This window comes from Choloepus didactylus, chromosome 13 (assembly GCF_015220235.1).
Source record: "Choloepus didactylus isolate mChoDid1 chromosome 13, mChoDid1.pri, whole genome shotgun sequence".
Classification (NCBI taxonomy): domain Eukaryota; kingdom Metazoa; phylum Chordata; class Mammalia; order Pilosa; family Megalonychidae; genus Choloepus; species Choloepus didactylus.
The window spans coordinates 64,389,030-64,401,396 of NC_051319.1; the positions used below are offsets into that span (position 1 = coordinate 64,389,030).

The 12,367-nt window shown below is 51.5% G+C and overlaps 1 protein-coding gene across 3 annotated transcripts in view; it reads left to right on the forward strand.

Annotated features, from left to right (window-relative positions):
- Positions 1–338: 338 nt before the first annotated feature.
- Positions 339–12,367, forward strand: part of PRDM6 (PR/SET domain 6) — a 103,358-nt gene continuing 91,329 nt past the window's right edge. For 2 of the 3 annotated variants that reach the window (XM_037801790.1, XM_037801792.1), the window contains exons 1-3: positions 339–476; positions 976–1,570; positions 10,576–10,883. In XM_037801790.1, coding sequence (XP_037657718.1) covers positions 991–1,570; positions 10,576–10,883 — 888 coding nt within the window. In that variant the 5' untranslated portion in view covers positions 339–476; positions 976–990. Of the gene's footprint in view, positions 477–858; positions 1,571–10,575; positions 10,884–12,367 lie in introns of those variants that run through there. The other variant, XM_037801791.1, reaches the window with a different exon arrangement.

The window sequence follows — 12,367 nt, forward strand, 5'->3', positions numbered from 1 at the left end:
CCTAGGATTCTTCTTGCCTGCCTTCCCCCCGCACCCCACCCCCCGCCTCTCTGCCTGCCTTCTCTCTCCCTCTCCCTCTCTCTCTCTCTCTCTCTCTCTCTCTCTCTCACTCACACACACACACACAGAGTTGTATTTTGTGCTGTCGTAAAACCCACGTGTCCAGACGGGAGGCTGCCAGAGCGTGGAACCGAGGAGCCGAGACGCGGCGGCAGCCGAGCGCGGCAGCCCACGGCATCTCAGTCCCGCGCCGGAGTCAGTCAGCGCTTCCGCGCCCTGGACCGAGCTACCCTCGCGCCCTCTGCGGGCTTCCACATCCCTCGCTTGCGGCACGGGCGGCTCCTGGTCGGCCGCAGCTCTAGGGTTCTCCTCCCGCGCTGCCCAGGGACATGTAGCACGCTCTAGGCGCACACTCTACCTCACGCTCACAGAGACAAACACACGCACAGACCTGCTGGTGACTCAAGAGTTCTCAGGTAAGGCGAGACTTGCCTTGGACTCAGGGTCTTGGGCCCAGGACGGGGGGCGGGGAGAGTGGAGAGGCTGGAGGTCCCGTACAGCGGGCGAGGGGCGAGGCTGTCCCGCCTCTTGACGCGGGAGGCCGACGCGGCTCGGGCGCTGCGCCACTTCGGCCCCAGGCGCTGGCTGCGGGCGGGGTCGCATCCTGTAGCCTAAGACTTGCGGGGAGTCGCCCTCTCGCCGGGCTACAACCGTGCAGAGTGCGAGCTGGGGGCGACGGGTTCGGGGGCTGGGCGCTGTGCTCGCCGCTCCCACCGTGCCGCACCGCGGCTTCAGAGAAAACTTTGAGCCTCAGCAGAGTTGGAAGGAGGGAGCCGACGAGTCAGGCTACCGCTGACAGAGCCAAGGGGGCTCGGGCGCTCTCTCCAGTGTCCCCGCGGCCACCTTCCCCTCCCCTCTCGCCCCAGGACCTGGGCCCGTCTCACGCGCGCCCTCCACCCTGCCTTCTGCCCCCAGCTCGAGGCGTCGGACATGCTGAAACCCGGAGATCCCGGCGGCTCGGCCTTCCTCAAAGTGGACCCAGCTTACCTGCAGCACTGGCAACAACTCTTCCCGCACAGCGGCGGCCCGCTCAAGGGTGGCGGCGCCGTGGGCCCCCTGGGAGCTCCACAGCCGCTCCAGCCCCCGCCACCCCCGCCGCTGCCTGCGGAGCGCGCCGAGCCCCCGCCGGACAGTCTGCGCCCGCGGCCCGCCTCACTTTCCTCTGCCTCCTCCACCTCGGCCTCCTCCTCCACCTCGGCCTCCTCCGCCTCATCCTGCGCCGCCGCCGCCGCTGCCGCGCTGGCGGGTCTCTCGGCCCTGCCGGTGGCGCAGCTGCCGGTGTTCGCGCCCCTCGCCGCCGCCGCCGTCTCTGCGGAGCCGTTGCCGGCCAAGGACCTGTGCCTCGGAGCCGCCTCCGGCCCGGGCCCCGCCAAGTGCGGCGGCGGCGGTGGGGATGGCCGGGGCGTCCCGCGCTTCCGCTGCAGCGCGGAAGAGCTGGACTATTACCTGTACGGCCAGCAGCGCATGGAGATCATCCCACTCAACCAGCACACCAGCGACCCCAACAACCGTACGTACCCGCAGCCGGCGCGCTCTCTCTTGGGGCGCTGGCGCGGGCGACCGCGGGCGCCCGTCGGGGAGGGGGTCGAATGGGGTTGACACTCGGTGGCAGGCTGGTCCAGGCCGCGGACTCGGGCCTTCCAACCCGTCGTGGCGGAAGTTTTTTGGTGTTAGAGAAGAAAAGAAAATGGATGGGGTGAACGGGTGCCACCTTGGGGTTACCTTCTCCTTCTCATCCCCTCCTTCGCAGCCTAAATCTTTGGAAACAAAGTTGCCCGCGGACCGGGGCAGACAGACCGCCGCCCTCTCGCGGAACAGTACCCGAGGCCGGGGCGGGTCGTGGAAGCACACGATGGGAAGGGTCCCGGACGCGACCAGCAGGGCCTAAGCCCGGACGAGGGAGTGCTACTTAGCGTTCCTGGGGAGCGTGATGATCTGGGCTTGTTTCTACTTCTCTCCCGGATCTCTGGAATTGACTAGCGTCGACCTTTATTGTTCGTTGGTTGGTTTTGTTTTGTGCTTGCCACCCCCACCCCCGCCCTCCGCCCCGGGGTCTGCGGGGTTTTCGGGGAATCCGCCGCGAGCTTCGTAACTGCAGGGCCTTGCTGGAGTCGTTTTTGAAAGGCACAGGGTCAGTTTCTCCCGTAGGTAGGCATTATTCTTAGGTCTACTGTTTATCTAGAAAAGGAGGAAAAAAGAAGAAAAAGAAAAAAATGCCCTCTGCTTAGCGAGATAAAATTTTTCCGACTGCAGAATAAGGTCGTTCCCTGCGGATCCCGCACTCCGCTCCGCGTACACTTAACCTGCAAACGTTCATAATCCATAACCATCTTGCTGACTTACTTGTTAATTTTTAAAAATTAGGATGACATATTAAGTTAGTCGTAGAAGTTTACTCCCCTTTTCCGCCAAGTAAGTGCCATATGCCTAATTAAAAGTTAGGTCACTTAGCGTCTGTTCTTGTATTCATGATTCCAAACGCTAACAAGTACAGTTATGTTCTGAGGTTTTGAAGCAAAACTTTTAAGAACAAGAATGTGTATTGCTCCATATTCGCTTTATGTTGGTAGTTTCAGAAGCTATGATACATATATGTCTAACTTTTCAGGACATTGCAAGTGTTAAATATACTTCCAGAGACATCCGAAGACAACATTAAAGCAGTTTAGGAAAGGTTGAAAGCAATGCAGGATTCAGAAGATCAACATTCATTCAGCTATTTGCACCATCTCATTCCTTCATCTAGCTTCTATGTGAGAAAAGTTGATCGTAAACATGTATTATTATTCTATTTTGAAGAAGCTGCTTCTTGCAGAATGTACACCACTCCTCCTCACTGAACTTCTTAATTCGTTGTAAAAAATAAAATAACTTTAAGTTATGGCTGGGATTCCTAAAGTTGTTACTTTGATGAAAAAACGGCATCAGCCTAGTGACTGAGATGCATTAATCTTTTCATAATAGCTGGAGATAATTGTTGTAATGGAGATAATTATTATTAACAAAAAAAAGTAGTTGTATTTACCTTTTTCCTTTCTAGAGTTCAGGGGTAAAGTACTGGTTAAAATAGGACATTCAACTTTAGTTTGCTCTGTAGGTAAGACCCTTGTACTTCAGGGCTTCAGAAAAATCTTATAAAATTATAGTCTTTCTGGATTTAACAAATACTTTCTCCCACTGAATTTCTTTCATGTATTGTTTTTCAAAGCAGTTCTTTGCACATATGAAATGAAAATATGAAAATGCCTTGGAAAAGGCATTTCTAATCGCTAAGTGAAATACAGTCATTGTGGACCAGCAGTGCTTCATTAAACTTGCAGTTTCTCTTCTGAACTAAATGAGTGCTGGGAGAGACTAGTAGCGCACCCCAAAGCCCTGGCAGTGTACTGAGCTCCTTATTCTCATTACAGTGCAATCTTGAGATAGAATACATTTTTTCACTGAGAAAATCTAGACCAAGCAGAGAAGGAATTGGGATAAATTCTTAATTAATATATGGCTATTGAGTCAATTTATTGCCTAGATAACTTTTTTCTCTGGCTGGTGTAAATGAATTATTATTTTCTTTACGTTATTGCTTCTGTGTTAAGCCTCTGATAGCTCATTTTGAACCCATTGGACTGCTTCAGTGTGCAAAGTGCAGGGAGAAAAGGGAGAAGGCAAATGAAACCAGATTGTACTATTAGAGTTACACCTCACCTTGCTCATGAATTAAAGTGAGCACAATTGAGAAAGAAAATGGAAAACTGAGGTAGCTCTATGTAATGCTTTGGAGACCGGGTGTCCTGTTTTTCACTTGTTTGAAACCATGGGGTGCGTTTTACAAAGATGAAGTGAAAAGTGATTGAGTTTAATATAAATAGAGGCTCAACCAGAACTGCAGTCTGGGAAACTTTTTATCCCTTGGCAGGGAAAGTTGGTTTATTTGTTACTTGAAAGAACATGAAAAGCAGAAGCTTTTCATCATTTCTTTGTTGGATATGGGTGAAGAGGGTGATAGGTGGGGTGGAAGCAGAAGGGGAGCATCTATTAACTTATCATGCATGGATTTTCCCAGTTTTCTTTTTAGTCGTTTGCCATCTCTGTTAAAATTCTGTGAAGTGACCACTTAGCATCACTTCATTTTGTCACTTTGTATTTAAAAGGATACTGAGTCATTTTCTTTTCTTATATGGCAAAGAAAGGGGCCTTCTTACCTCTCCCTTCCCCTTAGAAGAGTAAACATTTTGCGTGGGATCAGCAATCCATGATACCATTGCTCTGTAAGAAAGGAACTCAGTAACACTTTTCAGCTTTGAAACTTTATTGGCCACATGGCAAATGCCTTAGTGAAGGGGCTTGTAGCTTTCTTTCACACACAAAAAATGTTTTAAAACAGCAGAAACTGTACAACCTCACTTGAATGAGCTCTTCCCAATGTATTTCCACTAACTCCTTATATCAATTTACTCTATAATTGAAGTACACTTTCCACTGAAGCTCTGAAAACTTGATTGCCTCTTCTTTCTTCTCTTAAAAGTCAAGTGGCACATTGTGTAATGTAAACGGGGGAGGGGCCTTTACTTTCCCTTTTCCTACTACTTTCCTTATTTGCCTGAAGTCTTTGATTCAGACAGGCTGCGTCTCAGTGGCCTCTTCCGGGTTCTGGAAGCTCGCGCCTTGTTTGAGGCACTGTCTATTCTTGGAAGGTAGCGGGAGGCGACCGCGGGCCGGGGCGTTTGAAACATTGAATCGCGGGTTGTCTCATGGCAGAGACCTTTTTGTGACGATGTTCGTCTCTTGTGCCTGGGAGGGAGATGGGAGCTAGGCTCGCGCCGGCTACCCTGAAGTTTCTCCAGCTGGAATTCTCTGTCCCTTCCCAACGCAGGCGAGCCCTGCAGTGCAGGGAACAGCTCGGGGAACAGCGTCTGCGTGTCCTTGGGTTGGCCTGAGGCTTCCTGCTGGCGGTGCCCACCCTTTCCAAGGGTTTGGGGAAAGGAGTTGCGGGAGAGAGAAGGAAATCTGGGCCCAACACTAGTTTATCCGGTTGAGGGGAACGTGCTATGGGCTACAAGGAAAGATATAACAAAGGAAGGCGATTATTTTCAGACTTTTCTTCCAATCTCTTTCCACCCAGTGGGAAAGAGTGGATCCTGTTTGGAAGCCCCGAGCCCAGCAGATCAGCGATGGGCGTTTCCTGCCACCGAGGCACACCGGCTGTGCCCTTCCCGCCCAGCGGCCCGCCATCAGTGGCCAGCTAGCGACTTCAGAGTTCAGATCTGGTCCTTGGTGGGAGGGAGGCGTTGGTGTGTGGGCTTTTGTGTTGTTCTGTTTTTCATTTTTTCTCTTGTCTCTCGTTTTGTGCACAGGCCCAGCCCCAGCCCCATCCGGTAACACACATGATTTAGCTATTTTACATCATTCGTTATTTAGCGCCCTGAAACTGAACATAGAGCCATATATTAGATTGAGGTTAGAAGAGGTGGCGACTGTTTATTTAAGGTGATAAAATGGTCCATCAGCAGTAATCCCCATCGATATGTGCCACCAGGAGATGAAGGATGAGGGGACAAGCCACAATTAATTGCCCTGTAGTTTTGTAGGAGAGAGTGGAGCCAGCCCAGACCCGCTTCGATCTCTTCTCGCAGCTCCTATTCATCATCTCGCATTGTATATGGCGGCCTCGCAGGGGCAGGGGCCAGCGAGGTTTATCTCAGTGCGATACTCTCACTCTCACACACTGGCGCTCCCATTTAATTTATTAATACAGTCATCGGGAGAAAAATAAAATCACATTTTCTCCCTCCCGCCACCTTTTGTCTACCTCTCTTGGTCCCAGGGCCGAGCTGGCAGCCAGGCTGGGAGAGAAAGGCGTTTCGCGCCGAGCTTTAAACTCTCTGAGTCCGGGAGATGATTTCCCAAGAGCTGGGTCTCCCCGCGGGGGCGCGACCACAATCGGCTCTCCTTCCCAGTGGCGGGGCTGACACTCCTCGCCTCTCCATCTGCTTATAGACCAATCTGGAGGCCTGGAAGACCTCTGCCTGATGGAGGATGGGGTCCGGGTGGATGGTGAGGGCCGCAAGGCGTGGCGGGGACTTCGGAGTGCGGGTGGCGGCTGGCAGATCAGGTCTTGGAAGAAAGTCCTTCTTTGGCAAGAATGGGGATGAGGCCTTCAAAACGCAGCCTTAGGTGCGGAGACCTCCTGCCCGCCCCGGCCTGGGCGAGCACCATCCTCCAACCATTCCCACTAGTCCCTTTTCCCCCAGCCCATCCAACCTCTGGCGCCAGGAGGGCAGGGGTAGAGCGCTCAGGCTGGAGACCCGGGGGCGGGAACTCCAGCGAGGGAGGCTTCCAGCCTCCCCTCGGCCCGGCCCGCCCAGCGCCCCGGCCCTTGGTACTGCCAGTGACCGCGATCAGGGCGCACGCGGCGCGGCGGGGCTGCCAGCAGGCGGCACTCCTGGGGCCAAGTCTCCGTGCGGGGGATCGATGAGCTCCGGTCTCACCGGGCTCGGCCTGAGGGGCTGCGGGCCGCGACCTCGGCGGCGGTTGCGGAGGATTTACAGCTCGAGCGGGCACCGTCGTCCAGGCTGGAGGCTAGCCTTTCAGCTGCTCTTACGAGAGGGAGGGTGAAGGCGGTCGAAGGCGATGCTGAGGCACCGGGAAGCGAAGGCTTGGCCAGGCTGGCGCTCTCCGCGGGCCCGGGCTCCGTCTGCGCCCAAACGTTTCTATCGGCCTCTCCAGATATCTAGAGCTTATATATATATATATATATATATAGTACATTTTTTTATGTTTATATTTTCGCTTCGTTAAACGGAAATGAAACCCCCGCAAATAAAACTATGGCCTGCTTTGCCCCCTTTAGGTTAAAGTATATCAAGTTTAAATTATGAAAGTAATGCATGCACTTGTGAAACATTCAAACACTTCTGTAAAGTGGGAACATTTATTTGCCTCCTCTTTATGACTACAAATAGACATGTATTATGTATCGCTTGGCTTGGCATGTTGTGGATATTTAAATATATATAAAATTTATATATAAATACATAAATATAATAGACAAATACATTAATACAAAATATGTGCAGTTTGGGTGTCTAGCCCACTTCTCCTTCAACTCTTTTCATGTAGGTGTTTATGGCTCATTTGCCACAGACTTCTCTGTTAGAATGTTTCTCCACTTCCTCATCTTAGTCAATCCGGAGCAATACATTACTTTTTCTAAACATCCTCAATCTCCTCTGGGACTCTGAGGCATAAGTCAGAAGCCAAATGCTTTTGGTTGCTGAAGTTTTGTGTAATAACAATCAATAGCATTAGAATATGATGAGCATTTTGATGGCAATTGGTCACATTTTCTGGTAGAATATTTTTGCTATATTCTGACGTGGTTTATGAATTAAGTAAACAACTGTTGAGTGGATTAATTAAAGTGGACCCATCTATACTACTCTGCTGTGGACCTAATGAACAGTTAGTCTTCTAGATATTGGAGGAGACCAGTTTTTCACTCTGCAAAATGCTACTAAGTTTTTTCAACACCTCATGTACACAAATGAAAGTTAATAAGTTGAAGAGGGCTTTAAAGGACTTCTTAGAGAAAGGACTCAGACCAGTTTTATCAAGCATTATAAATATCGGAGGTGTGCTTGTTGAGTGTGGGTGTAGTGGCTGAAGTTGGTACCGTTGCTCCTTATTTTCCCATTGATGTAGTTGGTGTGATGTTACATGTTGGGCAGGTGTTGGAAGACGACAGAATCCCTGATCCAGACTGTTGAGGGAGTGAATACTAAATACTCTTGCTTCTCACCCTTTGCTTCATTGTGTGAATCAGAAAGGAAAAGCCAGTTAAGCAGCTCTTCAGGGTGATGTATTGTTATTTCCGTGGGCATATTGCCCTTTCTTATTGTCATTTGTTTTCAGCTATTTTTGCTAAGGTGCTGAAAGGCCATCTTTCATGTTAAGAGGCACTAAAATTTGAAATTGTGAACACTACCTATTTACTTTCCCGTTCATTTTCTTACTTTAACCTCTCCAAACACATTTCAAAAGTGTGGGAAAGAAAGAAATCTCTGTAATTCAATCATGACACAGTGTTGTGTGTGTGTGTGACCCCAAAAGAGTTACTTTAGCAAAATATTTCAGTTCTATTGATTGTCATGAGTTTGGATATAGAAGTCTCCTGAATTTCATCTTTCTTCCTAGATCTCTAGGTTTGGAGGCTTTGGAGGCTTTGGAGTCACCTTACTGTGACTCCTTTCTCCATTACTTTCTAGCTTCTGGTCCTTGATTAAGTTACAATGCTGCTGAAACTTTAGGTGACTCATCTGCAAAATGGGAATCATGATACTTAGCTAATATGGTGACCGTGTGGTTCAAGAGAGGTATCTGACATGTAGTAGATACCTGTAGTTGTGCGTTTTTATTGTCTTTCTTTCCATTCCCCCAATGTCTTTAAGTTTTGTTTTTTTTTTTTCACAGTCAAAAGCTTGAGAGGGTGTGTGAGGTGGGGGTGGAGTGGATAAGTATGGGAATACTCTTAGCTAGTAGCTGTGTTCAGAAACAGAGACTTGCACATTTTTACATAGTTTGGGTTGCTGGTAGAGTGGGCCTTTGTGTGTGGAGGCCCAGAGGTGGGGACATTTCACTATCTGCACAAACAGGTTGTTGCTTTTCACCAGAGAGGCTTGGGGGACACCTCCAAGAAGTAGTCAAAGGAAGGTCCCATCATCCCCTGCGGTTCACTTGGGATGAGTGGAGGAGCTTCTGAAGAGGGGGGATCGCACAGCCGGGGAGTCATGGAGCCCGCGTCGACTGAAATAGGGTGCTTGCAAAGTCACTTCACACTCAGTGTAAAACGAATGGTGAAATACGGGTTTGCTAGCCAAGCTGGGTTGAGATTCGGTGTTTCTCCCTCAAAGGTGACTCACTGACTCCTTGTTAGAATTTCCTTGGGCGTTTCGTCCATTTCAGCACTGATAGGGCACATCCCAGTGACCCACCTGGTCGTAACTTGGTTACGACCAAGGCCGGGCGCAGGTGCTCGGGGGCCCGGAGAGCGACCCGCCATCCTGTGCTGGCTTGCATGCTGGTGCCCGGCATTCACCATCTTCGCCAATCCCAGCTCGTCCGATGTCAGGCCGCGCGCCACAGGGCCTGGGTGCCCGGGGGCGCCACGGCTCCCCAGGGAGACTGGGCCAGGGAGGCCAGGTCGCGCTGGCGGGCGCCGAGGCAGCCTCCCCGGGTCAGGCCCGCCGGGCCGGGGAGCAGACACAGCGGCTCCGCCAGGCCCATTAATAACCCGTAGGGCGCTGCGGTCGGACAGCGCGGTCGGCGGAGGCCCTGCTTCCCCAGCAGCCCGGCCGCCTACCGCCCTGCTCGAGTCCCGGGACACTGGGCCCTCATCGCCTGCCCGGCCCAGAGAAGTGGGCGCCGAGGGCTCTGAGAGCGTCGGAGACAAACGGCTTCAGCAAGAGCTAGCATTCAATTTACAGCACAAGAAAATCGCCCTTAGCCTCAGAATCAACCGTCCAGGGCAGGAGTTGGGGTCCTCTCCATTGAACCAATACTATGATCATTAAAGACCCATTACTCTGATCGTTAAATTCACTATTCGTTTCTCGTCGGCATCCGAGAAAAGCGTGCACGCACGCATAGGCCACATTAAACCCTTCAGAAAAGCAAGTTTCTCCGCTCAGTAAAGTGCCACCCCCCACTCTCCTCACCTAGCTCGCGGTCCCCGCCTGGCGAGAATGCCCGGAGCAGGCGCTAACCCAGCGCAAGAGGGTCCCCGCCCGGGCGCGCCCCCCATGACCGGAGGCGGGAGCTCGGCAGGGCGCGCCTTCCACCCTGCCCAGGCCTGCTCCACCTTCTCGCGCGGGCGCTCCGGAGGCTGTTGCGGAACCCGTCGTGCCCCGCGACCGAGGAGAGTGGGAATAGCACCCCGCGCAAGATGGGTCGCTCACCGGCCCTAGTGGTTTTTAAACGTCTCCTCTGTAACTGTAAAAAAGTCGAAAACCAAATCCTCAGGCAACCTATATAAAAATCTCTACGAGATACCAGATTGCGCAAATGAGAAGTTTTGTTGTTTTGTTTTTGTGGCACGAGGATAAACGCAGGATAGAGAGAAACCACGGGAAGAGGGCCAGAGGGTCAAGAGAGAATAGAGATAACGGGAAAGAGGGAGAGAAAGGGATACGGAGACATGGAGAGATGCCGGGAGACAAAGACTGGGAGCGAGAAGCCAGTCGTTGTTGGTTCCGCCGCAAGGGCAACCACGCCAACGCACTTAGCTCGGAAGGCTTTGGGGGGCACCCGGCGTCCTCGCCCTGTTTCAGACCGAGCGGGCGGGTTCGGGCCCTCCCTTCCAGTGGTCTCGGCGCCCCCAAGTTGTCCCCTCCCCAGCAGGTGGCTTACCCCCGCGGGGATGCCGTTATCTCGGAGGGTGGGTGAGGGTGGCCGTTTTCCGAGGGTGGGCGGTCGGGAGCGCCCTGGTTAATCCTCTTTCCCCTCCCCCCCGTTTGTCTCCCGCAGGCTGCGACATGTGCGCGGACAACCGCAACGGCGAGTGCCCCATGCACGGGCCGCTGCACTCGCTGCGCCGGCTGGTGGGCACCAGTAGCGCTGCGGCCGCCGCGCCCCCGCCGGAGCTGCCGGAGTGGCTGCGGGACCTGCCGCGGGAGGTGTGCCTGTGCACCAGCACCGTGCCCGGCCTGGCCTACGGCATCTGCGCAGCACAGAGGATCCAGCAGGGCACCTGGATCGGGCCCTTCCAGGGCGTGCTCCTGCCCCCGGAGAAGGTGCAAGCGGGCGCCGTGAGGAACACGCAGCATCTGTGGGAGGTAAGTCAGCCGCCGCCCAGCACCTCACGCCTGGGCCAGAGCCTTGGCCAGCACAGAGCCTGGTCCTTGGTGGGTCGCAACTTCGGGGAGAACTTCCCTTGCCCCCACCCCCCACTACCATAGATTTCTGTGGTTCTGGAAATACCTAGTATTTGTATTACCTGCTGTAGGATAGCTACAGAGCTGGACTCTGGCACAACAGCAGCCCAGCCATGAAGATAGGGCCAGCAGTTTCTGAAGATGGAGTCACTTTAACTTAGTCGGGATGGGTTTGGCCCTCAGACTCCCTAGATCTTGAGGAAAAAGAAATCAGCCAAGGAGATGGAGCAAAGAAAGTTAGACATTGGGATGTGAGCTGGGTGACCTTTATGTCCCATTCTAAGCTCATCTAATGTGATTCTGTACACTGGGCAGGGAGGGACACAAGCATAGCCAGGAGAAAGAAGAGTCCATCTTATTTCCTCAGGTAAAATATTCTTGTAAACGCTGACATGTGGGAGACCGCAGCATGTTTCACAAATTTCACAGTACCCCAAGTAAGCAAATTCTATTGTGAATCAGAAATCATAAATTTAGTTTCTTTCCTGACAAAATTAAGCAACAAACTAGCAAATAAAACAAAGAAAAACTCTGAGCCCTTTGATATACCCCTATTGATAGTAATCCTTAAATGGCACAATCTTACCTGATTCTATTATTTAAAAAGAAATATTCTATTTGAAAAATGTTAACCTGAGATTTCTCATAAAGTTTTATGGTTGATTACTGAGATCTACTCCTGAAGAGACGGATCTTTATCATTGAGTAATCCTCCCACTAGTTTTTGGCATTCTCTATCCATGGAGAGGTATTTATGAAATATGAGATGCTAAAAGACTTACCTTTAGTTAATATATAAATTTGACCAGGTAGTATAATCGAGTGGAAGTAACCAGACAAGAAATGTTCGCAAATGTGGGGGGCCAAGTTGGCATGTACTTCAGGGCTCATTAATGGGCCATTTCTTTAGCAGCTTTCCCCTTGAACTTGACTGAGTAGCTTGTCAAGTGATCATTTTGTTTTCACTGTGAGCTGCTTTATCTTCAAATGAAATACATGGGATCCAGTTTCCACTCAAATTTTTGTACATCCACTCTGGTCAGCACATGGTAGGCCCTAGATATACAGTGTTGGGAAAAACAGACCTGGTCCCCAGAGCTTTCCTCACATGGCTGTTGAGAATGAGATGCTGAGGTCTATGTTTGCAAAGCCTCCTGTGATGGGAGAGGAGCTGAGTATATGACCCCACAGCTCTACAGCCCAAGATGACAACGTGGCAGCCAGTGAACCACCTGGCCCACAGTTATCTGCTGGCACACAATGCCCAGTCTCCCAAGCTCCATTTTGCTACTAAAGTATTGTCGGAAAACAGCTATACATTTTTAGTCTTTCAGAATAGGGTTCCTGATAGAGGAAAAAAAAAGTTGGGCATATTTCTGTTACCA